Source organism: Pollachius pollachius (genome assembly GCF_949987615.1).
Source record: "Pollachius pollachius genome assembly, chromosome: 6".
Lineage (NCBI taxonomy): Eukaryota > Metazoa > Chordata > Actinopteri > Gadiformes > Gadidae > Pollachius > Pollachius pollachius.
In genome coordinates this window covers 3,082,863-3,109,651 of record NC_136939.1, presented here as the reverse complement: position 1 = coordinate 3,109,651, position 26,789 = coordinate 3,082,863, and the positions used below count along the sequence as shown (strand labels likewise).

The 26,789-nt window shown below is 47.5% G+C and overlaps 3 protein-coding genes across 5 annotated transcripts in view; 1 reads left to right on the top strand and 2 right to left on the bottom strand.

Annotated features, from left to right (window-relative positions):
- thoc2 (THO complex 2) overlaps positions 1-16,569 on the bottom strand; it is a 31,261-nt gene extending 14,692 nt beyond the window's left edge. For all 3 annotated transcript variants that reach the window (XR_013811918.1, XM_079738216.1, XM_079738217.1), the window contains exons 1-21: positions 16,469-16,569; positions 14,428-14,483; positions 13,995-14,086; positions 13,713-13,764; positions 13,242-13,312; positions 12,154-12,275; positions 11,116-11,249; positions 10,834-10,994; positions 10,387-10,479; positions 9,706-9,855; positions 8,434-8,606; positions 7,312-7,507; positions 6,503-6,541; positions 6,047-6,177; positions 5,659-5,760; positions 4,322-4,406; positions 4,036-4,129; positions 3,498-3,578; positions 3,317-3,413; positions 2,330-2,447; positions 968-1,147 (exon numbers count right to left, since the gene is read on the bottom strand). Coding sequence is in view for 2 of the 3 variants with exons in the window: in XM_079738216.1 (XP_079594342.1) it covers positions 968-1,147; positions 2,330-2,447; positions 3,317-3,413; positions 3,498-3,578; positions 4,036-4,129; positions 4,322-4,406; positions 5,659-5,760; positions 6,047-6,177; positions 6,503-6,541; positions 7,312-7,507; positions 8,434-8,606; positions 9,706-9,855; positions 10,387-10,479; positions 10,834-10,994; positions 11,116-11,249; positions 12,154-12,275; positions 13,242-13,312; positions 13,713-13,764; positions 13,995-14,086; positions 14,428-14,483; positions 16,469-16,533 (2,292 nt within the window). In the remaining variant the exon portion in view is untranslated. The remainder of the gene's footprint in view (positions 1-967; positions 1,148-2,329; positions 2,448-3,316; positions 3,414-3,497; positions 3,579-4,035; positions 4,130-4,321; positions 4,407-5,658; positions 5,761-6,046; positions 6,178-6,502; positions 6,542-7,311; positions 7,508-8,433; positions 8,607-9,705; positions 9,856-10,386; positions 10,480-10,833; positions 10,995-11,115; positions 11,250-12,153; positions 12,276-13,241; positions 13,313-13,712; positions 13,765-13,994; positions 14,087-14,427; positions 14,484-16,468) is intronic.
- Positions 16,570-17,503: 934 nt separating this feature from the next.
- On the bottom strand, positions 17,504-20,669 carry epd (ependymin; the record flags this gene model as incomplete). The annotated part of the gene is made up of 6 exons (XM_079738222.1): positions 20,545-20,669; positions 20,411-20,442; positions 20,170-20,316; positions 19,895-20,081; positions 17,855-17,936; positions 17,504-17,627 (listed from the first exon to the last, which is right to left on the bottom strand). The coding sequence occupies exons 1-6, from the start codon at positions 20,615-20,617 to the stop codon at positions 17,504-17,506; spliced, it is 645 nt and encodes a 214-aa protein (XP_079594348.1). The 5' UTR covers positions 20,618-20,669.
- A 1,547-nt stretch (positions 20,670-22,216) lies between these two features.
- On the top strand, positions 22,217-26,705 carry LOC307076987 (interleukin-27 subunit alpha). Its single transcript, XM_079738221.1, has 5 exons — positions 22,217-22,309; positions 23,258-23,407; positions 24,538-24,639; positions 25,224-25,421; positions 25,835-26,705. The coding sequence occupies exons 2-5, from the start codon at positions 23,258-23,260 to the stop codon at positions 26,060-26,062; spliced, it is 678 nt and encodes a 225-aa protein (XP_079594347.1). The 5' UTR covers positions 22,217-22,309; the 3' UTR covers positions 26,063-26,705.
- The last annotated feature ends 84 nt before the right edge of the window (positions 26,706-26,789 follow it).

Genomic DNA, 26,789 nt, shown 5'->3' with positions numbered 1-26,789 from the left:
ATCCAGATCCAGCCTTGCTAGGCTAGTGGAGTAGTCCAACTCTTACCACCAGCTCCCCCTTACTGGTCTACAGCTCCATGAGAACGGCCTGCCTCACGGCCCACACACCAGTGTATAAACAGCCCACACATCACAGTGACCATCGTGGATAACCGACCCATCACAGTGACTATCTTGTATAACTGAGTCACATCACAGTGAACATCTTGTATAACTGAGTCACATCACAGTGACCATCTTATATAACAGCCCACACAACACACTGACCATCTTGTATAACGGACACATCAGTCACCATCTTGTATAACAGACCCATTACAGTGACTATCTTGTATAACAGACACATCACAGTGACCATCTTGTATAACAGACCCATCACAGTGACCATTGTGTATAACAGACCCATCACAGTGACCATCTTGTATAACAGACCCATCACAGTGACTATCTTGTATAACTGAGTCACATCACAGTGACCATCTTGTATAACGGACACATCACAGTAACCGTCTTCTATAACAGCCCACACATCACAGTAAGCATCTTGTATAACAGACCCATCACAGTGACCATCCTGTATAACAGACCCATCACAGTGCCCATCCTGTATAACAGACCCATCACAGTGACCATCCTGTATAACAGACCAATCACAGTGACCATCTTGTATAACGGAACCATCACAGTGACCATCTTGTATAACGGAACCATCACAGAGACCATCCTGTATAACAGACCCATCACAGTGCCCATCCTGTATAACAGACCTATCACAGTGACCATCCTGTATAACAGACCCATCACAGTGACCATCCTGTATAACAGACCCATCACAGTGACCATCTTGTATAACGGAACCATCACAGAGACCATCCTGTTTAACAGACCCATCACAGTGACCATCCTGTATAACGTCCCCCACATCATTGCGTAATCAGCCAACACATCACCGGGTCCGACGGCTCACCTGGTCGTAGAGCTTCCCCACCAGTTTGAGGTGCTTCTCGCCCCCCTCCAGGAACACCACCCCGTTCCTCTGCTGGGCCATGAGGAGGCAGAGGGGCAGGGCCAGCTCGTGGTCCAGCAGCGCGTCCTTCAGCCGCTGGGACGACTTCTTAGTGTTACGGATCTGACCGAAGTACCCCCCCTGAGGACGGAGAGAGAGACAGAGGACCGGAGGGAGAGGACCAGAGGACAGAGGAGGGAGGAGAGAGGAGAGACAGACAGGAGAGAACGAGAGGAGAGGACCAGAGAGAGGGAGGACCAGAGGACAGAGGGAGAGGAGGGAGGAGAGTGAGAGAGGAGAGGACAGAGGGAGAGGAGGGAGGAGAGGAGAGAACCAGAGGGAGAGGAGGGAGGAGAGAGGAGAGACAGAGAGGAGAGGGAGGAGAGGGAGAGTGGATGAGGGAGACCACATGAAGATGGATTAGATAGACAGTCCGCTGTGTTCAGTTTTATTGATCCATTCAGTCCGACACTAAGCATCAGATGGGTGGGGGTAGTATTGCCCTGGTAGTAATACAGTATCCCGCATTCACCCACCCAGCTAGCGTGAGAACCAAGCTGGCCACATAGTTTCCACCAACACTGGTGCTGTGTCTGAAATCACGCACTTCTATACTTACACTTACTTTTTTGAGTGCACTTTGCACAAAAACAGAGAGTGTGCCAAAACGCAGTGCACTGGAAGTACCTCGGTGGCGCACTTAAAAATGATCTAAAACTTGAGTGTGGACCAATGGACACTTTCCACCCTCAACGGCCGCCATCTTGTCTATGTAGCGGAGGGGGCGGGAATTTCAAATCGGAAAATGGAGGACATTGTAACATTTGAGACCGACGTGCTCCACAAATGTAAGTAAAATGACACATATTTGGTTTGTTTTTCAGGACAACTACAATGTTTTAGGCTGTATCCGACCAGTGTTTTTATGCTGTTAATTCTGTAATCAGTTGGTATCAAGAACGATAACGTGAATACTGCTAGATCGCTAATACAGGCGACTAAGGGAAATGATCAAGCAGAAAAAAAAATACCACCGAAGAAGAACCGTCAAACTGCAAACTCATTTCAGGTAAGTGCGCGAAGGCTGTTTTGACAGTGTACTGTAGAAATGAGAGCACTGCGCCTATAAGTAAGTGTACTGTAGGGATAATGAAGTGCACTCAATGTAAGTGCACTTACGTAAGTGAGCGATTTCAGACACAGCATGAGGGTTAGGAACCAAGATGGCCCTCCGATTCCCTCACCCTCCTAGGGTTGAGAACCAAGATGGCCGCTGGGTCACACACACTATGGCCCATAGTGTGAACCAGGTGAGACGCTCACCTCTGCTTTGAGCTGCTCTCCCCCGGTCATTGCCTCCAGCTGCTCCGACGTCATCTCATCCGTGATCTCGATGCCGGCCATCTTCTGCACCACCTCCTTCAGGATCAGCAGGTCGAAGCTACAAACACACACACACAAAGGCAGAGACATACACCCATTTACAGACCTCGGACAAAAGTTCAGAGAGGGTTGACCTTCATCTTCCTTCGGTCCGTTCATAAACGAGGTGTTTGGTGACTCCTTTTGTCCAAAACATTCGTAGCGCGGGTGGACCCAGTGAGAATGGAACCCACAACCGTAGGGGAGGAACTACAGCTACACACAGCCTCAATGTGGTCCCAGCTTGTCTTGCCCAAGAGTTTCATCAGAGTTCACAAGAGTTTCCTCAGTTGAGTTGGTGCATTGGAATCTGTACGCCTCACTCAGATCCAAGTCTTCCAGCTCTCTGAAGACTGGGGGAGGGGGTATGGGGGTGTTGGGACCCCTGTGGAGGGATTTTCTGCAGAGTTGAGAACATCCACGCTCAATTGAACCCAAACAGTAGGTGGTTATTCTGGAGACGTGGGTGGCATGAGCATGGCTGCGCTGCTCAAACAAACCCAAACAGGGACTCCATTAAGGGAGTCATGCATAGCTAAGGGGTTCCACCAAGTTCTGCAGGACTGTGGGGACTCTTCCGTGTGTAGTTTTATAGGATTATTCATTCATTCAGAGTGCACAGCAGCACTAGTTTGACTGCTCTGGGCCACAACACATTTTGAACCACGTCTTTATATTTTCCACACACAAGTTTGGGGGGAAATTTGTTTATGTTTACATTTTTTTTTTTCTTCCATATTTCGTGTGTATTCCAGGCTGTATTTCATGTGATATTACATATTGTAAGTAGTGTACATTATTCCTCCTAGAAGAGATTCAGTAGTAATCATAATAATAATATTTAGTCATGGTCCTGTTAAGACAGGTGGGCTTTCTGTGATTGGTTACCTCTTCCCTGCCTTCAGCTGATTGGTCACATACTGCAGCAGGCCGGCCAGCTCGATGGGGTACTTCCTGAACACCGCTCCACACAGACTGGCCAGACCTAGGGACCGGGTCACATGACACCATCACATGGCCGCTCACACAGAGAGCCGATTGGCTGAGAACAGACAACAGGGGAACGTACTCTGCAGCCAGGAGGAGATGGTGGTGTCGTCGTGTTTCATCTTCTCCTTCTCCGGATTGGCCAAAGCCTCGATGATGCAATCTGATTGGTCGGTTAAGGGAAACAGTGCAGCAAAAAAACACAATGCCCGCCTTCCAATATGTATTTGATGCAACCATTATATTCTATTACACACTGAACATGAATACATTCTGCGCACGCTGCTAACTGCTCACCCCTAGAACTCCTCTGCCCTGTCCAGTAGTTAAATGAATACATGTTGTGTACATGTGTTCCAGTCTATTGAGTGTATCAGATCATCGTGTTGGTCTAAAGAGGACCTGTAGGAACCGGGGGGGGGGGGGGTCTCTGGTGGTCATCTAAAGACCAACAGAGCCCATCACATCCCAGACATGTGGTACTCGTTGAACTTCAGTGTGAGGAGACCATCAGAGTCTAAAGACGATGCTGCTGGTCTTGGAGATCTGGACCAGTTCATCTCAAAACCCCCAGAAAAGGTTGGACCCCGGAGAAAGTAAAGACTGCAGGTGGAGGATACAGGCCAGCAGGTCGTAGTTCAGGGACGTGAGGTACTTCAGAGAGTCCACCACCGGCCCGATCAGGTTATCGTACCACTGGATCTGGGACAGGATCTGGAGAGATGAACGTTACAGTAAAAACCTGGATCAGCTCACTAAACGTTCAAAACAAACCGATACACACCAACATCTGTCGCCAGCTGACACTATACCATAGTGTCAGAATAGTGTGATGTTTAAACGTTTCCAGACAGGAGGAACATGCTTTGGCCATCCTCTGGGGGTCTGATATCCTCTGGTGCTTACGTAGTCGAAGAGGATGGTGGGGTTGCTGTGGCTGAGCTTGCCGATCTGCCTCCCCGATGGCTTCACGTTCTCCTTGGTCAACCGCCTGGGGACAACGTCAACACACGTCAGCATGCATTAACACACGTCAAGACAGGAAGAGCTGAGCACAGCGCTGCCCGGCTTCCTGCCGAGCTGAAACAGTCACTGATGAAACACCAAAGTGAACAGCGGGTCGATTATAACGGACTTCACGGTCAAAACGGTTTCACTTTTTTTATATATATATACACATTATTCCTGCAGTTAATAAGTGGTTTACGTTTAAAAGACTCGTGGAATCAAATCCACCTACAAATGAGGCTAAGAACTATTCAGCCACGTTTACATGGACCCTTCTGATCCGATTAGAAGTGGAAGAACAGTTCAATCGGAATAAAAAAATGATCATATATACACCTCCATTGGAATACAATTCCCTGGTCTGAATACAATTCCATGTGGAATAGAAGAGGTGGTGTAGTCCGCTATAAACGACATGCATACACACAGTAGTTCACAATTGGTCCGTCTGTACTTTTTATGCACAAAGAACTTGACCGCTGTCAAGGAAAGTGGATTTTCTGCCTGATTCATGTCTTTCTTATCCCTCTGCAAGTAGATCTGTAACTTATCAACCCCAGCGTGTCCACGAAGTGAAGTCAACGTCTTTGGCGGACTATTTCTCTGCTGATCAACACTACGAATGGTAATTGTAGTCGCCGGTCATTATCGAAAATAATACCCTTCGGGGCGAAGCAAAACACCTCCACTTCGCGTCGGGGTCCGGTTCGCCCTGTCGGGGCTAATGACCGGCATTCTTTACATTTTCCCTTACATAACAGCACTCTCTCTCTCTCTCTCTCCCCAAACAGTCTTGGCTGCGCACTCGCATCCAAATACGTGTTGTTTGCGGCGGAGGAGGGGGTAGGTATAAAGACCGGACGAGAAACTGATGTCGCTGTGCTGTCCTCCTTCTTAATTGAAGGAGAAGGCAGAAAAAACCTCTCTCTTGCTGGGCTTTCATTAAACTCAAATAGGCCTACATAAAAACGTCGCCGCCGGTCCAGATGTGTCAGGTGTGCTTGAGAGACATACAAACGTACGCTTACCTCTTTTGTAATTGCAATATATATAGCACATTCGGATCGCATGATAGGAATAAATCTAATCGGATCAGAAGTGTCCACGTAAACGCGGCTACTGTCAATATTGAGTAGCAGCACCCAGTGATCAATGGTTCTGTCCATGTTACCCCAGTTAGCCCTAGTTCTGTCCAATGGCGGAGGTGTCCAGCAGGTGTCGGAGGTAACTCTTACTTCATGATGTACTTGGCCCGGTCGATGGTCTGGGCCTTCACCTTGACCAGCAGAGGATGGCTGGAGTACGTCTCGTTCTTCCACTGCCCGTACAGCCGGTACCTGAGGGACAGAACACACGCTAGACTCAGACACAAGGACACACACTACTTTGCGCGTGCGTGTGCATGTGTGTGTGGGTGTGTGTGCGTGTTGGTGTGTGTGTGTGGTTGGGTGTTGGTGTGTGTGTTTGTTTAGGTGTGCGTGTGGGTGTTGGTGTTTGTGTGTGTGTTAAGGTGTAAGCGTGTGTGTAGGTGTATGGCGTGTAAGGGTGTGTGTGTGTAGGTGTGTATAAGAAGATGCGCAGGTGTCAGTGTGAATAAAAACGATGCACAGGTGCGAGTCTCACCTGTGCTGGTAGGGGAACAGCTTGAAGAGGCCCCAGACCTCTTCAGACAGGCAGGCGTTGCACTCCAACAGGGACAGGGAGGGGAGGAGCACCTGGTCCGCGATGCTCAGGAAGCAGCTCAGCAGCGTCTCCTGGGGTCACACACACAGGAGGCCACGCACAGGAAGTCACGCACAGGAGGCCACGCACAGGAAGTCACGCACAGGAGGCCACGCACAGGAAGTCACGCACAGGAGGCCACGCACAGGAAGTCACGCACAGGAAGTCACGCACAGGAGGCCACGCACAGGAAGTCACGCACAGGAGGCCACGCACAGGAAGTCACGCACAGGAGGCCACGCACAGGAGGCCAGACTTCTGTAGGAACTCCAATATAAAATAACCCAACTCTGTACAAAACACCCCGTCTTTACATAGGGTTGTAAATATGAATACTATTATTATAGTTTAACTCACCATCTTGTCTTTGAACTCCGCCCTGTTCTCAGCCAGGTACTGTGGACAGAAACAAGAGTCAGAACATCAAGCAGAAATTTCTTCATCTAGCAGAGGCCTACTTCATTCATCTAGCAGAGGCAGGCCTATTTCATTCATCTAGCAGAGGCAGGCCTATTTCATTGATCTCGCAGAGAGGTCTACTTCATTCATCTAGCAGAGGCCTACTTCATTCATCTAGCAGAGGCCTACTTCATTCATCTAGCAGAGGCCTACTTCATTCATCTAGCAGAGGCCTACTTCATTCATCTAGCAGAGGCCTACTTCATTCATCTAGCAGAGGCCTACTCCATTCACCTAGCAGAGGCCTACTCCATTCACCTAGCAGAGGCCTACTCCATTCACCTAGCAGAGGCCTACTTCATTCATCTAGCAGAGGCCTACTCCATTCACCTAGCAGAGGCCTACTCCGTTCACCTAGCAGAGGCCTACTCCATTCACCTAGCAGAGGCCTACTTCATTCATCTAGCAGAGGCCTACTCCATTCACCTAGCAGAGGCCTACTTCATTCACCTAGCAGGGGCCTACTCCATTCATCTAGCAGGGGCCTACTCCATTCACCTAGCAGAGGCCTACTCCATTCACCTAGCAAAGGCCTACTCCATTCACCTAGCAGAGGCCTACTTCATTCATCTAGCAGAGAGGCCTACTCCATTCACCTAGCAGAGAGGCCTACTCCATTCATCTAGCAGAGAGGCCTACTTCATTCATCTCGCAGAGAGAGGCCTACCTCATCCATCCTGACGCACTAGTGGTCATGGGGGGCCTACCTCTTTCATGAAGGCCTTTCCCAGGCGGACCACCTTGGCGAAGAGGATGGGGTCGTGGGACAGGTGGGGGCCCAGGTAGCACAGCATGCTGAAGGTGTCCTGCCGCAGGTCCTCGAAGCTCTCGGCTGGCCGGGGGGTCCGGCGGCTTCTCAGGGGCCTCAACACGCGCCCCTTGGCCCCCTTGGGAACAGCGGCCCTGTGGGGGTCAGGTCACAACATTAAGAACCACCGGGGTGATCACGTGACCTGTGGGGGTCAGGTCACACCATTAAGAACCACCGGGGTGATCACGTGACCTGTGGGGGTCAGGTCACACCATAAAGAACCACCGGGGTGATCACGTGACCTGTGGGGGTCAGGTCACACCATTAAGAACCACCGAGGTTGATCACGTGACCTGTGTTCATTCTAACAGCATCCAATCAGACTAACGATAAACAGAACATTACCTCTCGATACGTCAAATAATCTAAATTTAATTCAGAAGGGCATCGGGGTTCTAACCCAGGACCTTTCGGCCGGGCATCAGACCCCCTTACCTCCACACTGCCCGGCCCCACTCGTTCAGATTAAACTGACCCGTGATGGGGGAGTCATGTGTCACCTGCATTACAGGGGTCCGTTGTGAGGTGAACCAGTGGTACAGAGGGTTCGTATTAGGGATCGACCGATATGGATTTTTAGGGTTGATACTGATACCAATCTGTTTTTCATCAGCCTAAGCCGATGACCGATACGTCGATACCTATTTTCTTTAGCCGATACTGCTTACATCTTAAAATGTACACAATGATGATAAATGTCACAGCTCTCAATTTAAAAAAGGAATAAGGAATAAAAGTAAAATAATAATAAAAAAAAATCTGCGGAAAAATCGGCTGATTCCAATACACGCAAAAAGCGCAAATATCGGTGTGTGATCGATTGATATATCGGCCAGCCGATACATCAATCGATCAAGAGTTCGTATAGGGGTCCACGGTGAGGTGCACCTGCGGTACATTGGGGTTCGTGGTGGGGCTCCCCAGCGGTACATTGGGGTTTGTGGTGGGGATCACCTGCGGTACAGAGGGTTCGTGGTGGGGATCACCTGCGGTACAGAGGGTTGGCGTTGGGGCTCACCTGCGGTAGAGAGGGTCCACGGTGAGGTGCACCAGCTGGCAGAGGGCCAGGGCGATGGCCTTGTGCGAGGTGGCGTAGAAGGAGGGCATCTGGTCCATGATGCTCTGTGCGTGGTGCCAGTCCCCGATACGGAGCAGAGCCTCCAGGAGACCCAGCTTCTGGTTGTCTGGAGGCTGTTGGGGGGAGGAACAGGAGACCCTCACCCGGTCAGAGTCTGCTTAGAAGGTCCTGAGCGTTACAGTGATGCGATTTGGGGCAATAATCGAATTGCGATTATTTCGACCAATATTGAGATATAGTATTTGAATTTCCTTTTTTTTTATGTTCTGTATTATTCACTAAACCGGCCATAAACCATTCCGTAGTATGACCAAAACAACATTGGAAGCAGTCAACATATAAACTGCTCTTTCCTTTAGGCCAGGTCTATGTGTTGAGATGAATTGATGCATGAATTGATATAACACCTTTATTTAACTATTGAATTGTAAAATAAAAAAAATAAGAAACTTACTGATCTCCAGTCAGTAACAGTAAAAAAAAAAAATATATATATTTATAGTTGTTTTTTACCGCAGCCTTTGGGATTTGCATATCGCGTTCTATTACATCGCGATTTTGGTTTGAATCTGATTAATCGGCAGCATGACAAGCCGCTTCACACTCCGCCTTAACGGATATGCAGGCTGTGGGGTCCTGCAGGGTTTCACCAGCCCGGGGAAAAAACAGCTCTGGTGTGACTTCTACAGAAAACGATGCGTCTCGCTGGCTTTGTGTTGCGGGGATCTGAGGTCGACACTAGCTCCCCCGCTCAGTCTGCCTGCGGGCATCCTAGAGCCATAACCCCTTCCCCTCTGCTCAAAGGAATACTCGAGACTTTCGGGGAGACAGCGAAGCACCATAACAGCCCATCGCTCCACTCCGATCGGATTGGCTCGGTCATGGGTTTTGCCCCGCGTTGGACAACATCCACGGAAGCAGGTTAGCGCAACCAGCTGTCAGTGAACCGGCCCGCCGTTCCTCCAGTGTGGAGAAGAGGAAACTAACCCTCCCATGGAGTCGGCGTATTCCTTTAACGTTAAATAGTAACCGGGGGAAACAACCTCATTACCAATACACCAGCATGCATACGGTACTGGACCAGAGAAGCTCCATCAGAGCACGTGATGCTCCAGATAACTCATTCCCCTCTCGTCTACCTCGTGGCCTCAAATGCCCCATATGGGACGAAGATGAAGTACACCTTAGGGTCTGCACTCCCCAGCGCCGTACCTTGTCGTTCTTCTCCTCCTCCTTCTCCTTGTCCTTGTCCTCGCTTTTCTCCGAGGGCACCACCACCATCACCAGCTTGCGTGCGATCTGCTTGGCCTCCTGGATCTCCTTCTTGTGTTCCTCCACTATACTGACATCTTGTGGCAGGAGCTGGAAGCACAAGAAAGTCAAGATCAACGACTCCTCAACATCGCAAACCCAAAGCCCATCCCCGTGGGACCCCAGCTGGCCTGGTTTTAACCCATCCCTCACCAGCAAGGTGCTTTGAAGCTAACCAGCCCCACAGGTATAATAAGAGGCACCGTGAGGCAGTGAGGGTGCGATCACGGTACAGACCTAACACCCATCACACAGCGTCTTTTTCTGAGAGACACCAGCACAGCATTTGACCCACATGCAATGTTGCCAGGAGGGTTTAAAAGACCGCCGCTATGACGTGGACTGTGATGCGGCTTGGCTGAACGTCCTGATTCATAAGGTGAGCGCCGACGTTATGAGAGGTTATCTAAGGGTCCAACTCGTTTTACGTTCAGCGTTTTGCCTTTTCCGTTCACACTAGAACAATGTTTTTGTCGACAAGAAACCTATCTCGCTGAACTCGAACCTGGAGGCCAGTGTGAATGTATGGGGTGTCAGGAGGAGCATAGGGCCTTAGAGGGAGAGGTTCTCGTGGTCTCTTACGTGTACGTAGAGGTCCTCCAGCTCTACCAGGTTGTGGTGGAGCAGAGCAGCAGCGATGTGGTACAGAGACCTGGGGGTTTCCTCATTAGGCTCCTGGAGGGAGGGAGGGAGAGAGGGGGGAGAGACAGGGAGGAGCGGGAGAGGGGGGAGGAGGCAGAGAGAGAAGGAGAGAGAGACGGAGTGGGAAAGGAAAGGGGAGACAGAGGAAGGAGGAGAGACCACATGGGGAGGAGAGAGGAGAGCGACGGTTAGAAAGTTTGTTTGTAGGCTAAGGTAAACTTCAACACGGCTGCAGCCTACACTCATCAACAACAACGACAGTCATTTAATCTTTTGATTTTTGATAAATTGATTAAACATGTGGCCTGTAGTATTTGGGCTCCGGGGTGGGACCCCAAGCTACCCGTTAGAACGCAAAAGCCTCTAGAACAGCAGGGGGTTCCGTACCTGGTAGAACTTGAACTTGAAGCCCAGCATGTGGCAGAGGGTGAGTGGTTCACACATGTAGGACTTGATGAGGGAGAGGAAGAAGTGGTCCTGGTCCGAGCGGCCCTCGTACACCTCCAGGATGATGTCGAGCACACGGTTGGGGTCCAGGTTGAAACAGCCTGCGGGGGGGGAAGCGACACAGTGAGAGGATGTACTGACCGCAGCGTGAATAGAGGGAGTACAGACGGCAGCGGTGGCCGTTAACACACTGAAATTGAGGGGAACATATGATGTACGTACCTATGAGTGACTTGATGCTCTCCAGCACCACGTGGCTGGTGATGTTCCCAGACAGGTCCTGCCCCAGCTCTGAGATCAGCTTAGCGTATCCCTCGTTCTCCTCTCGTAGCAGGTTGAACTTCTGCTGCTTGTAGCTGGGAACACGAGCCTAGACGTTAGTCACTTCATAACACAGTAGGGCTGCACTTTTTAGGGAAATAATCGAATTGCGATTATTTTGACCAATATTGCGATTTGATATGCGACTTTTTAAATTTATTAAGTTCCTTATGTTCTTTATTAACCACTCAAAAAGAAATAGATCATTCTTCAGAATGAACATCACAACATTAGAAGCATATAACATAAACTGCTTCCCTTTAGGCCAGGCTGCTGTGTTAAGATTAATTGATATTATAACCTCTTTATTGAACTATTGAATTGTATTGAATTGTTGAATTGCAGCCTTTTCAATTTGCATATCGCGTTCTATTACATCACGTTTCGATTTGAATTTGATTCATCGTTCAGCCCTACAACACAAGAACGTCTACGCTCCAACAACAAGCCGACAGAAGAGCTGCTCTGAGCCATCAGCGCTCTTGAGGCTAGCAGTCTCTCTCCAGAGCCCTGCGACACCACGGGGTTCAGGTGAGGAGACACCAGGACAGGCTGTCCAATATGGCCTGTATACACCTCAGTACTATCACTACTACACTTATACACACCGTTACTGCAACACAACTACAATACTGCACTTATACACACTGTTACTACAGCACAACTACAGTACTGCACTTATACACACTGCTACGCTATCACTACTGCAGTACTGTTCTATACACTCTCTGATACAACTACAGAGAGAAGCAACAGGTGACATTTATTTCTGCTCAAGGCAAACTAACCGTGGCTATAAAAGTGTCCCACAAACTAAGAACAAACTGACCAAACTGATGGTCAGTGACGGAGCCAGGGATGAAACTACAGTACCATACACCAAGGCATGCAGGGATCAACAAAGACTGCCACGGAGTGCTGAACATATGCAGGACTTACAATAGCTTGGTCTTGATTTTGACGATCTTCTGGTTGAACTGGTGGGCCTGCTTTATGAGCCCCAGAGACTCCAGGGTGTCTGGATCCAGACGTTCCTTCAGGATCACCTCTGGCACGAACATCTGGAGGACATTAATCATGATGAACATCTCACCTCCAGCTCATCACAAACAGGGCCAAGTTTGGATCGCACACGCTATTAGTCTAGTATTAGATGCCCAGGAGATGTTTGGTCCCTATTTCTACACAATCAGCCCATTAGAAAGAACCCTCCCTAGTCAATGGCCTTAATAAAACACGATTCAACTGAATATGTCGGCTCATTGAAGACCAGAAACCGGTGAATTGACTTGGACAGCGTTGACTTCACTAGTTTCCTCACACCCATCATCAGTTAAAAATCAAATAAAGAGTCATAATGCTTTATGTGTCAACATGTTTTTAGAGAAATTCAATGAAGAATTACACAAAATGTACCACAAAGTTGAACGTTAAATTTATACGTTGTTACCTGACATGCCAATGCTGATATTCCCTTTTGTCCTGTGTATGTTCTCCTTGACTTCCCTTTCTGTTTAACGTCTCCCTTTGTCCCTGATGTCACATTCATTTTTTCAGTAGCCTATCATCCATCACCCGTTATTTATTATTAGTTATTTCATTATCTTTTTTATCATTATTATTAATTGGCTTTCCACATTCAAAAACATTCAAGGTCAAACTATAAGGAGATTATCTCTCCAATGTGAACCAGTTCAATAGACCCACTCCCTTGTGTGCTACTAAAGGTGTATTCGTGCTCCTGACTTCCTTAGCTTGCTAGCACCAGTGCTGCCAACTAATAAGGTTAGCGTGCAGCCCTGCTAATACTTTCATCCAGTACAAGATGGTTCTACTACATTTACACCAACTGTTGCTTACATTACTCTCATGCTAAAAAATCTAATTGATGATAGGTATTTATACAAACACATCGTTTTACTCCTGAAATTACGGCAACGCAACTCAGAAAAGAGATACACCTGCATCAAACTGAGGTGTAATCATGTGACTAAAGCTCCTCGGGACAACGTATTGCGGAGCCTCACCAGACACGCTCCGACCAGCTGGGTGTAATTCTCCCGTCTGTGTTTCTCTTCCATGGCACTCGTCTCAATATCTGGAATCATAAGGCCAGGATTCATATTCCAATTTTGATCCAACATTAGCATTAAATGGATATCACTCATCATCCAGCACGCTCTAGATGATGTCATTAGGGAGCAGAGAGGGGTTGAAGAGTAGATAAACAATTCATTAAGGAGCATGTAGGTGTTAGACAGTACAGAGACAGGTCATTAAGGAGCAGGTAGTCTTATTTGTTGATTTATTTATTAGAGTGTGTTTTTGTTGGTGTAAATGTTATGTGTTGAGCATGTTAGTGTGTGTTATTGTCGGTGTAGCAGTTATTTGTTGAGCAAGTTGGTGTGCGTTATTATTTGTGCATGTTATTTGATCAGCATGTTGGTGTGTGTTGTTATTTGTGAAGATGTTATTTGATGCATGGTGAGGCTACTGACCCAGTATGCTGAAGACATCTGCCAGTATGGAGGCCATGTCCTCTCGGAGGTCCTGTAAGCACACCTTTAAGTCACTTTGACATTGGAGGATGGGGATCCCACACAGGGGTTTCACAGCAGAATCACAGGAGGAAACACAGATCCAAAAAGAGATATCATCGTTGAAATATGCCAAATGTACAATGACCTTCCATGACGAACTAAGAGCGGTAAGTATGGAACGGTAGACATGGCAGAACGGGCCTGTCTGCAACCACAGAGTTCCCTGCACATAATATTTACCATCATGTCTCCAAGGACAGAAGCAGCCAGGTCCAGCTTGAGGTGACCCTGAACCCCCTGCCAGCACAGCTCATATAGGGCCGTCTGCATGTCTGTACGCAACACACACACCAGTTAATACAATCTGCATCACACGCACACACACATACAGTTCCAATTCTGCATACACACATTGTTAAACTCATCAACTCAAATAACACACAACACGGTCAGAATAACTCAATAATAGTGTCTATATTAGATAGTGGTCAGCATAATCAACACACAAGACATATTTAATGATTTAATCTCCCCTTAGATAGAACCAAAGCTCTTGTCTTGTATAGGTTAGAATATATGGTGTTATTTAGATAGGACAGAAGGTCAAGTATTGGTATAAAAGGTGTGATATGAATGTAGGACATCTTAAAGTGTTCATAAAACTTGATCTCACCTCTAACCTCACAGCCATGGTTTGGTTTCTCTGAGAGATCCTTACACAGCTGTACACTGGGAGAAAGAACCAAGAAGCATCAGTCATGTGTATACCACCTCCAACAGGGTCAACACAAGATGGAGATCATAAAAATTGCAAAACCCAACAACCTAATTTACCATTTGGGATTAATCAATCAAATTTGAGCATTCCCAATTGTAATGATGAAGCCATTGAGGTTTTAGGTCAAAATAAGTCAGTATTTCAGGATTAACATCCATATTTTCCACATGCATGGCGTATCATTTTTTTTATAATATGATATGGTTGGTTTACATGCAAGAAGAGAATGGCTGAACATGATGTACATACTTCTAGCAGTAAAAACTGAACCAGTGATTATTTCCAGTTAAAGGGGTAGTTCGGAATTTTGGACATAGGGCCTGATTCCCAAGTTATCCTTGGTGTTCTTTATCACTGGAGACAGTCAAACATTTCATTCAGTCCTTCTAGTTTTAGAGTTCGCTCGTGCTAGGCTAGCGCACGGCAACGGGCAATGCAAGCCTGCTAATAAAACAGTCTTACCCACTCCGCAGTACACCCGAGTCAAATCAATTATAACGCCAGACTATATATGTAAATGTCTGTGTTGATAGAATAATGTTAGAAATAAAACTAACCTCGCATCGCATGAATCATCGCATTTTGAGAGACTACTTTCTCAGCAGCAGCGGAATTTAACCTAGGTATCAGTCCGCCGCTGCCGTAGCCTACTACCAGGAATATAACACTGTTGCTGAGACACAGCAAGTCCATCAAAATGCAATGCAAGGTTGGTTTTATTTCTAACATTATTCTATCAACACAGACGTTTACATCGGCCGTCTGGCGTTATAGTTGATTTGCCTCGGGTGTACTGTGGAGTGGGTAAGACTGTTTTATTAGCAGGCTGGTATTGCCCGTTGCCGTGCGCTAGCCTAGCACGAGCAAACTCTGCAACTAGAAGGACTGAACGAAATGTGTTGAACTGTCTCCAGTGATAAAGAACACCAAGGCTAACTTGGGAATCAGGCACTATGTCCAAAATTCCGAACTACCCCTTTAACCCCTTTCCATATATTTTAGCAAGGAGGGTTTTTAGGAATATTATGGAGAAATCTTTTAACATCAGGAACGCCATGAATACTTAGAATACTTTTAACAAGTCGATTTTATTAGACATTGGAAATAAAAGTCTGCCCTAATAGGCCTATGTTGCTCTGCTTTTTCAAAAGATTGAATGTTTGATACTCAGATCTTACGGCCAGATGGAAGATATGTGGTCGTAATGCCCCATCATCTTTAATACCACTCTTTACATCGTGAAATCTCCCCGTTTAATATGATTGTCTTGTTCTCCGGTACGGAGCCGATGGAGGAGGCACAGACGCAACAGTTCCTCCGGTCCTCCCGGACCTAGACGAGCTGCACACGAATCAAACTAACTCCCCGCTGACCGCCATCCACTCACTTTGATAACCCCACTAATTAACCTGCAGTCACCGGTAATGGGCTCCTATATGCTAATAACGAGCCTTTAGACGGCGTGTTAACGGTGGTGCCCAGCTTGTAAAATGTGTTCAGTAACGTTGGACAAGACATCTTAGTTCGATTAGGAAGTGATGCCAAGTGAGGGAGCTCATAAAATAACAATATTCCCGGGTCCAACCCCGAGGTACATCCATGAGTTACCAAATCCCCCCAAAATAAGTGACACAGCTAGCAGAGCAGTCTTGCTGCCGCAGCTAGCTCCCTCCACATACACTGGTTTTAGCTGCTAGCACCGCAGCTAGCCTAGCCGTTAGCTACATTCACATACACTGGTTTTAGCTGCTAGCACCGCAGCTAGCCTAGCCGTTAGCTACATTCACATACACTGGTTTTAGCTGCTAGTACCGCAGCTAGCCTAGCCGTTAACCACGCTGAGCAGGACGATACGCTCAAATCTGGCCACTCTTATTTTCAGCAATTTCTCATGGAAAACTTATTCTTAGAGTTATGGCTGAATGTTGTGACTTACAACTCGTGTTTTCCAGATTTTTCCCAGTTTTTGATCCAATCAGTCTGGAGGAGTAGTGTCGCCATCTTCCACTACACAGCCCGGATGTCTGGCTGTCTGCGTCCGCTCAGGGTCAAGTGTTCTCGGGCGCCCCCGGTGGCTTCGCTCCGCTAGCCGCTGCAGGCCCGCCGGGCACCCTGGTGGTGCAGTGGGGTAATGCAGCGCTCAGGCTTTTGTTGGGAGGCAGAAATAAATAACTCTTGTTGGACTTTATCAGTAATACTGCCCAAGAAATATTACGGTTATAACTACTACCGACATAGTTTCCTTATCTATTTGTTATGTGAATTGGCTTTCGTTATTTTTTCCCACAAATATCAAATATATGTGTTGCAATGTCATTTGGAACTTCAAAAACACACACGTTTATGAATATATATATTTCTGTGTGCGTAAAAAATCCTAACGATTGCCCTTTCTTGTTTTTCATCCTAGGTCGTGCGGTGTTCTCTCCTACATAACGCTTCAATCTGTTTAGGTTTAATGGTCTATTTACTACACAATCAGAGTATTACTGTTAATACTATTGCTAGATAAATATATAGGCCACTGCCATTTTATTGGGGTCTATGAATGTTGTACTTGTATACTGGTTTGGATTTGGGCTATGTCCCAGGGTGAACACAGCAGTAACATGGCCACGGTAGATTTGTAATAGTAATAGTTCTTTGTCTCAAATTGTAAATAAAACCACCAGAACCACACATAACGTAACTTCCCAACGGAGTACATTTGATCCGGATTTTTTATTTCTTCTACCTTGACTATCTGGAAATCAACTGCCTGGTACAAGACAATGAAAACAGCTCACAATATCACTTCTGTCTTAAAACATTTTTATTTTCAAAGACTTCTAACTACTGTGAGCAGCAGCGCTAGGTGCTACAGGCACCACAGCGGTCCCAGGAGCGGACCTACAGAGCTGAGAGACCTAGAGGCTCTAGTGGCCCCCTGCGGTACTGCACCGGGTCGCAGGGGGCAGGGGCAGAGGGAGCGCTAGAAGAGCAGGTTGAAGAAGGTGTGGCTGGAGCCGTCGTGCGTGTCCACCTCCTCGCCCTCGCAGAACGATGGCACGCACAGCTTCTCCGGGTCCTTGATCTCAGTCTCCACCTGGATGTGGCTGCACACGCACGCACACGCACGCACGCACGCACGCATACACACACACACACACACACACCCGCACACGTGCACACGCACGCACGCACACATACACATACACACAAAAGTTTTCATTGTGTACGTCTATAAATGTCAATGTAGATTTCTATATAGATCTATAGATATAGATATACATCATGAAGAGCAGCCAATGGTAAGTGTTAAGGTGTTTGTCACCACACCCACCTGACTATGATGATGGAGGAGTTGGAGGTGTAGGTGGTGCTGACGGGCATGCACCCCTTGGTGACAGCGGTGCAGTAAGTATCTGGAAACAGGGGAGCTGACCATTAGCCTCTCACGTCTCACTCCTGTTCTAGCACACTCTCAAACTCAATCACACACCCTTAATCAGACTCTCTCAATCACACACTCCCAAACACACCCTCTCAATCTCGCTCTCAATCTCACGCTTATAATGTATAGTTGTAATGTACAGATATAATGTAAAGCTGTTATGTACAGATATAATGTATAGTGTGACAACCCGCTCCCCACCAGGAGGATCCGGGGGCTAGTGGTGGAGGGCGTGTACCGCCGCCATCCACTAGCCGGCGGCAGAGAGCACCACATTCCTCACCCTCATCAGCCAGATGGGGAACACCTGGCCGGAGGGGGGAAACGAGCGGGCGGACCTCTTAAAAGGCAGCCGAGGACTCATTCCGGGGCGGAGGGAGGAATACCAACCAGGAGGGGACCATTGATACACCTCAGACTAGGAGGCTCGTGGAGACCCTGGCTCAGTGTTGTATTTCTTGGTCAGTTCTATTATTTGTGAATAAACGCTGACTGCGGCTTAAACCTGGATCCAGAGCGTGGTACTTGCCGTGAGAACAGACACCTAGGAACCGGGTTGCCACAATAGTCATAATGTATAGTTGTATGTGTGTATGTGTGCATGTATGCATGTGTCTGTCTGTCTGTCTGCGACCAGGTAGGGGCCCGTTCAGCCCAGGTACCAAAGAGGAAGGGCTCGGTGGGGGTGGCGTCCCGTGGCAAGGGGTTTGAATGAGGTAAACAACGGGGTCACCCTTCACCAACAAGGCCACTATCAAACCATCTTCAATTCTATTTTTATTTTTGCACCTTCATAGCTACCGATCTAATTGTTATTGTTGAGACTATTCAGGATACTATCGGTCAGTCGTTTTTATTCTTATTTCACTTTCGTTCTTTTTGAGCTCTTTCATTCTATCGCGGTCCTGTCTTCTCTGCTGTAACACCCAGGCAGGTATCCTGTCCGGGATTAACCTCTTAAACCCGAGCGACCCCGGGGGCGGAGGCAGCTGCGCCAACATTTACATTACATTTACATTTAGGGCATTTAGCAGACGCTTTTATCCAAAGCGACTTACAATAAGTGCATTTGTTACAATAAGTACATTTGTCATAAGAAGTGAAACAATATATCGCTGTCGGTACAGTAAAGATGTTCATAAAACCAAGTGCAAGTATTACAATCGCTAGGCTGTGTGCCAACGTGTGCTGTAAACAGCTGTAAACAGCTCCACCATGCTCCAACATGTCCATGGTGCATACCCAGATAACTGGAAGAAGCTTGGCTAAGAGCCCATGATAACCATTTTTACCTAAAGAAAACACAATTCTAACACCAAGCAACTAAATGAGCCCGTAGCAAAACACGCAAAACATGCATGCGCGCATACTGGCCGCCGCCGATTTCGCTACTTCATGCCACCCACACAAACTATATGTCATATGAAAGCTGAGGCTCCACCGACCTTGGGCACTGAAAGTGCCCAAATTGCACCATTTAGTCCGCCTGGACCTACCTGTACTAAAACTTCTCTAAAATCACTTAATTCACTTTATTAGCATTTATCCTGGAACAGGGTTTTCATCAGATGTTGTTATATGTTTCCCTAAAGGTTCTGGGCTACTATCCCATAGTTTCAAGGTGGTATTCACTCTAAATAATGTGTTTTCTCTAGGTGAAAATTGACATTTCTTCCTATGTTCTAGCTGAGTTTACTCTGACACAGTAACATCTATATTGATTCTGACACTTCTGCAGCCACCTCACAGGTGTTACCTTCTTTTTGAAACCAACTTTATTCATATAGCCCTTGTAGTTGTGGAGGCATACTCTATTAATTTTGGGCATGTCATTTCGGGCAGGAGGCATGTGAAATAGGCCTAGGGCTTAACAGGTTAACGGAGGACGATCTCAAAGCCTAGGATGAGCTCATGGCTCAGGGGCCTCACCTTGGGTCTTGGGTACCGTGCCCTTCCACATGCTGAGGGTCAGTCCTTCCCCGGCCACAGTCTCGCTCCCCAGAGTGGTCTTCACTAAGAAGCTGGCGTCGGGTAGCACCTCCATGGAGCTCACGGCCGAGTGCAGAACCTTCTTCTCACAGCTCTGGTTCTTGCTGTCGATCTCATAGAAGACCCCCTGTCAGGGAGAACCACGGGGACCCCCTTAGAGAACCGACCCCAGGCTTCAAACGAGGGCACAAACACACAAAGGGCAGAAGGGGTACCTGGTCGAAGAGCAGGAGCAGGTCCAGGTTCCTGGACGAGTTGGTCGTGACGAAACCGGGCCAGGGGGCGGTCTTCATGCGGAGTTTCCTCGCCAAGGGATCGTAAACAAATTCGGCAACTACATTGGCTCCGCTCCTCAAATCAGACTGGGGAAGGAAAAAGGCAGTAAGAAAGGATTCAGGGGTTCTCCATCTGTTCTCATCGAGAAGAAGATTGGTCGGGGGGTTTCGTACGACTTACCATGGCAATAGTCCCTGTCATGTTGGGCGAATCTACGAAACAACAAGCTTGGATATGAGTGCAACTCAAACAGACGTTACAAAGCTATGAAGACACACATACACAGCAGAGCGGCAGAATAGAAACGTTCTTACGGCAGGCCTGGTGGTGGTCCGCCATGCTGGTGGACAGACCCATGAGACACAACGCTGTGACGACTGCAAACATCTCCGCGGTTACGGCGCTTCACAACACAGGAAGTGCAGGGAAAGACGACGCTCGCAACTTGTGGTGCTTCTGGCCGGACCCAGGGCCTTTTATAGCCCCCCCATCCCAGCCTGAGCGGGGTCGACAAACAGCCGGCCCCCTTGCGGTCCCCGTGGCGACCCTGGCCTCTTCACAAACACCTGCACAAGCACAGACAAGCTGTTGTTGTATAGAGCACTGGGCCAACCAATCACGTGGGAGCAACACAGCTCCCTTGGCAGGGAACAAATTTCTGTCCCTTACCTCGCGTGACCTCGAGGCTGGGACTGGGAAAACGTTCCTCTCTGGGTCCTTTCTGATTCTGAGGTCGCCAGATAGAGTGAATACATGGCACTGTATTGGTGGAACAACACGGCTGTCTGAGACTTACGTTCTGTGTTTTCCTTGATGTTGTGCACTGCTTTGGTGAACAGAAGTGTCCCTCGGCCTTGAGAACAAGCCAGGATCAGCTCCACTCTGCTCACCTCATCGAACCCTGAACTCTGACCCCTGGTCCGGGTTTTTTAGGGTACACCTGTCATTCTCCATGTTGATTTCTACATTTTTGATTATATATCTGCTGATTATATATTTCTATAATCGGCTATATGTCCTAAATACATACATATTTGTTATATATTGTTATTTGTTATATATGGATCAAAATCTCATGTCTTTCACCAAATTTGAGAATGTTATTTTTTCTTTCTTACTCCCTTTTCAAAGCCAAAACAAAAGTATATTTTGCCAAAAGTTTCATTAAAAAGTTTTTTTCAAAGTCAATACCTGGTTGTGGGTTTGACAGAGACGGTCCCCTCTGAGGTGAAACTAAGATAAGAAACTGAGACTGGCTGCATCCATCTGCTCAGAAAGTCCCTGATGGGACGACGCTGGGGTGAGACCCAGCGAGGAAACCAGACCGCTGCTTTCACAACACAGAGACAGGCCAAGGAGACGGAACGGTAGGTTCTCTCCTTTCATGTTTTCCACTCATGAAATAAACGGGAAGCGATTTGAGAATGAGGGAAACTAGAAGCAGTGATGATGAAATCCACAACGCTCTGGAAATAGATGTGGTGACCAGATCAAAAGGGGGGAGACGCTTGTGAAAAAAAGGGATGTCCATTTTGAGCGCGAGATTATGTAAAACTATTTGCAACAGGGTTTCTTTCCCAAAAAAAAAACACACCGAAAATAGAGGATTCCATCTGGAATATTTGAACTTTTACTTTGAAACCGTCTTCTAACAATCCCCTTCTATACGCGATGAGGAGCCTAAAAACAGACTCGATTAAACCAACCTGATTCTGTACGGCTGCGTGTTTGTTATTCACAACATGACGTGATGACGAGATCTTGAATACATTTTATTGAGTGAACTACACTGTGTCAGCTGTGCAGGTCTGGTCTGACTTCAAACCCGGGGGCTAATCTCAGCTCCGATCCCAGTGGCGGTGACAGACCCAGTAGGCGTACCATGCCGCCCTCCTCAGCACATGACACTTGTTGTTACAGCAAGCGGAGGAGAATGTCCCACCGCAGGTACTTCCTCTCGCGTGAATCATTATTGTAAAAAGTAAAAAAAACTCCAACAGAAACCAAAACTGAGACCAGTACTCGATAAATACTGCCGCGCAACATGTCGCTGCACAGACAATAACCCTCTACCACAAGGTAAGGCTGTTCATCTTCTCTTGTCCTCATCTCTTGGGGTCTAGATCAGGGGGAACCAACCATAGCTCTGTCGGCGTCTCTCGGTGGGGAGACGCTCAACATTAGGAAAGTATGGCCAGCTGAGAGTGCTGATTGTTATACATAGGATCTGTTGTAGTTATTGGTTAAGTGTGTTTGAGTTCAATGTACAGAGTGATTACACACAGGCGCGCAGGCACACAAACACACGTACCTTTCAAAACAAACAGCACACTGTGTTGAAGGCAGCGCTGCAATAATTACTTTTAGCAACGTCACTACTGTTAGATATAACTTCCGTTTTCTAGAAATGAAAGAAGTGAATGGTAGCAATTTGAATGAATTATTTTGTACATTTTATGCTGAATTCTTGTTATAATATATATAGGCTATATAATATGGTTCCATACTGCCTTCTTTATAGGGCATTGCTAATTCAAATAATAGCAAGAGTTGAAGAGGTTAAATGCAAAAGCAATGTTTTTATACACAAGATATTTTTTTATATCTATCTAAAAAATATTTGTTAAAAATGTTGTTTTGCATGACCCGTCTCTGTACTGTCTAACCCCTACCTGCTCCTTAACGACCTGTCTCTGTACTGTCTAACCCCTACCTGCTCCTTAATGACCTGTCTCTGTACTGTTAACCCCTACCTGCTCCTTAATGACCTGTCTCTGTACTGTTAACCCCTACCTGCTCCTTAATGACCTGTCTCTGTACTGTTAACCCCTACCTGCTCCTTAATGACCTGTCTCTGTACTGTCTAACCCCTACCTGCTCCTTAATGACCTGTCTCTGTACTGTTAACCCCTACCTGCTCCTTAATGACCTGTCTCTGTACTGTCTAACCCCTACCTGCTCCTTAATGACCTGTCTCTGTACTGTCCAACCCCTACCTGCTCCTTAATGACCTGTCTCCTCCTACAGATGACTGCTTGGATCCAGACCCTCCTCATGCTATCCCTCCTGGCCCTGGTCTACGGGGCCCCCCCTTCCCCCCAGGAGGGGGGGTACAGGAACTCCCTCCACCTCACAAGACTCGCCAGGACCAGAGTCAGCCAGCTGCTGAGGACCTTTGTGAGTCAGAACTGTCTCTCTCCCCGCTGTCTTTCTCTCTCTCACTCTCTCTCTCTCGCTCTCTCTCTCTCTCTCTCTCTCTCTCTCTCTCTCTCTCTCTCGCTCTCTCTTTCCCTCACCTTCTCCCTGTCTCTCTCGCTCTCTGTCTCTGTATCTCTGTCTCTCCCTCTACCTGCCTCTCTTTAACACTCTCTCTTTCTCTCTCCCTCTTTCCCTCACCCTCTCCCTGTGTGTCTCTCTCTCTTCTCCCTGTGTGTGTCTCTCTCTCGCTCTCTCTCTCTCTCCCTCTGTCTCTCTCTCTCTCCCTCTTTCCCTCACCCTCTCCCTGTGTCTCTCTCTCTCTCTCTCTCTCTCCCTCTCTCCCTATGTCTCTGTCTCTCCGTCTCTCTCCCTCTGTCTCTCTCTGTCTCTCTCTCCTTTCTCTGTATCTGTCTCTCCGTTTCTATCCCTCTTCTTCACCCAGATATGTATGTTCAGTTTGAGATCAGAACCAGCTCCTTGTTAATCTGAATATTTTATTCATCAGAGTACTTTATTGATCACAGTATTTTATCTATCAGAATAGACTGTATGGTTTGTAGCAGGCCAGAGGGTGTTGGGTTTCCACGCCACCAAGTTAAACAGATCAAGCGACACAGTTCAAAAGGGGGATTTATTTACATCCCCCTTTTGGGATGTAAATAAATAAATAGGTAAATAGTTATCACCAGGGTGGGGAAAAGGGTAATTCAAAGTCTGTAGTCTGTGTCCAGGGGTCGTTGACTTGGAGGGTCCTCAAACAAATCGGTCGGCACACCGGTAATCGCTAAAGTTCCAGGTCTCTCTTGGCCGTACAATGTTCACAGAAGCTCACGAAGATGCTCTCTGTAGTATGCTAGGCCCCATGTGGTCGCACGCTCTCCCTTTTGCCCCAAAGCACTCCTGCCTAATGCTCCTCAGGCAATGCATCGTTAAGGGAGGAAGTCCATGTAAGGCTTGGGGGTGGAGCCAATGTATTAATATTAATATTAATTCAGTTATATTTTTTCTATTATTTATGTATTATTTAGAGAATTATGACTTTAAAGGACAGTCTGTACATACAGTCTGGAACCTTCTTGTTGTTTACATTGTTGTTGTTGTTATTGTAGAAGGAGCAGCAGCTGGGAGACGCACACTTTGAAGACAGGAGTCTCCATCTGAACGACCTCCCCACCCTCTCAACTGACCTCCACCGATGGCTGGGCCTCGAGGTAGGAGTCTGAGCCTGGAGGTTAGAGTCTGAGCCTGGAGGTTAGAGTCTGAGCCTGGAGGTTAGAGTCTGGGCCTCGAGGTTAGAGACTGAGCCTTGAGATTGGAGTCTGAGCCTGGAGGTTAGTGGCTGAGCCTGGAGGTTAGAGGCTGGGCCTGGAGGTTAGAGACTGAGCCTTGAGGTTAGAGACTGAGCCTAGGGGCACGAGGTTAGAGGCTGGGCCTGGAGGTTTGAGTCTGAGCCTGGAGGTTGGAGTCTGAGCCTGGAGGTTTGAGTCTGAGCCTGGAGGTTTGAGTCTGAGCCTGGAGGTTTGAGTCTGAGCCTGGAGGTTAGAGTCTGAGCCTGGAGGTTAGAGTCTGAGCCTGGAGGTTAGAGTCTGAGCCTGGAGGTTGGAGTCTGAGCCTGGAGGTTTGAGTCTGAGCCTGGAGGTTAGAGACTGAGCCTTGAGGTTAGAGACTGAGCCTAGGGGCACGAGGTTAGAGGCTGGGCCTGGAGGTTTGAGTCTGAGCCTGGAGGTTTGAGTCTGAGCCTGGAGGTTGGAGTCTGAGCCTGGAGGTTGGCGTCTAAAGATGTGTTGTTTTGTAGGAGCGGGAGCGTCTCAGTGAGGCCTCCGACAGCCTCCAGATCTACTGGAGCATGCTGCAGGGGATAAGGGAGCACATCCTGGCGGAGAACCACCCGCATGGGGCCCCCCGAGGGGACAAGACAGCCCTGAGCCTCCCGGACAGCATCCACCACGTCCAGCTGGACCTCAGAGACCTGATGAGACGTCTCCAGACCCTGGTACTGAAAACATGCTGCTTCCTTATGGCCCTCCTCATGACAACGCACGCGCTCTCACACACACACACACACACACAAACTCACACGACATGCAATGCTATTCTATTTAATAATAAAAATTATAGTGATGCATTTTATTTATGGGCGCCTTTCTTGACACCCAGGGTCACCTTACAAAATCAAAAACAATCAAAACAATCAATTCACCAATCAAGACATAAGAGCAAGCAAATAAATAAAATAATAAAATAATAAAACAGTGTACAGAGAGAAAAGAGTCATTCCAGTCCCAAGAATGCAACTGACTCGAAGGGAGTAGGCTTGTCTGAATAGACTCGTCTTCAGGGGAGGTTCGAGCTATTACGCTGTTTCTAAGATGTCCGTCCCTCTGCCTGTGTCCGTCCTCCGTCCAGCTGCAGGGCGTGAGCAGCAGTGAGGAGGACCGGGCCCCCACTGACTCCCAGAGCGTCCTCCGGTCCCCCGTCGGTCGACGGAGCGCCCAGACGGCGTGGCTGAGGCGCCTGGAGATGTACGTGGTCCTGAGGGACCTGGACCTCTACCTCACCAAGACAGCCCGGGACCTGCTGCTGCTGGAGGCCAGGCGCCACGGCTCCCTGCTGGGCGTCCCCGCCCTGCACTAAGACCCCCCCCCCCGAGCGACCCACCACACCGCGGGGGTTCAGTGTGTTAGGTGTTTGGTAGGTTTAGTTTGTTTAGAGTGTTTAGTAGTGTTAGGAGTTTAGTGTTCAGTGTTTAGTATGTTCAGTGTTTAGTCTTCAGTCTTCAGTGTTTAGTATGTTCAGTGTTTAGTCTTCAGTCTTCAGTGTTTAGTATGTTTAGTGTTTAGTCTTCAGTCTTCAGTCTTCAGTGTTTAGTCTTCAGTCTTCAGTGTTTAGTGTTTAGTGTTTAGTGTTTAGTGTTTAGTGTTTAGTGTTCAGTGTTCAGTCTTCAGTCTTCAGTGTTTAGTCTTCAGTGTTTAGTGTTTAGTGTTCAGTGTTCAGTGTTTAGTCTTCAGTGTTTAGTGTTTAGTATGTTTAGTGTTTAGTGTTTAGTGTTCAGTGTTTAGCATGTTTAGTGTTCAGTGTTAAGTGTTTAGTATGTTTAGTGTTCAGTGTTAAGTGTTGAGTATGTTCTGTGTTTAGTGTTCAATGTTCAGTGTTCAATGTTTGGTATTCAATGTTCAGTGTTTAGCCTTCAGTGTTTAGTATGTTCAGTGTTTTAAGTGTTTTTAGTGTTTAGTGTTTACTGGATCTCGATCTCATCATCCTGAGCCCAACATCAGCCTTTTACACAACATAATATTATATTTATTGACATATTTATTACTGAATATTTATTTTAAGGAATTTTTATTTAATTTAACTGAAT

What these genes read in the sequence shown, in the direction of transcription:
- LOC307076987 (XM_079738221.1), top strand. Translation starts at nt 23,258, where the DNA reads ATGACTGCTTGGATCCAGACCCTCCTCATGCTATCCCTCCTGGCCCTG. An exon ending in GCCAGCTGCTGAGGACCTTT is followed by an intron (nt 23,408 to 24,537) that starts GTGAGTCAGAAC and finishes TTGTTATTGTAG; the next exon opens with AAGGAGCAGCAGCTGGGAGA. An exon ending in ACCGATGGCTGGGCCTCGAG is followed by an intron (nt 24,640 to 25,223) that starts GTAGGAGTCTGA and finishes GTTGTTTTGTAG; the next exon opens with GAGCGGGAGCGTCTCAGTGA.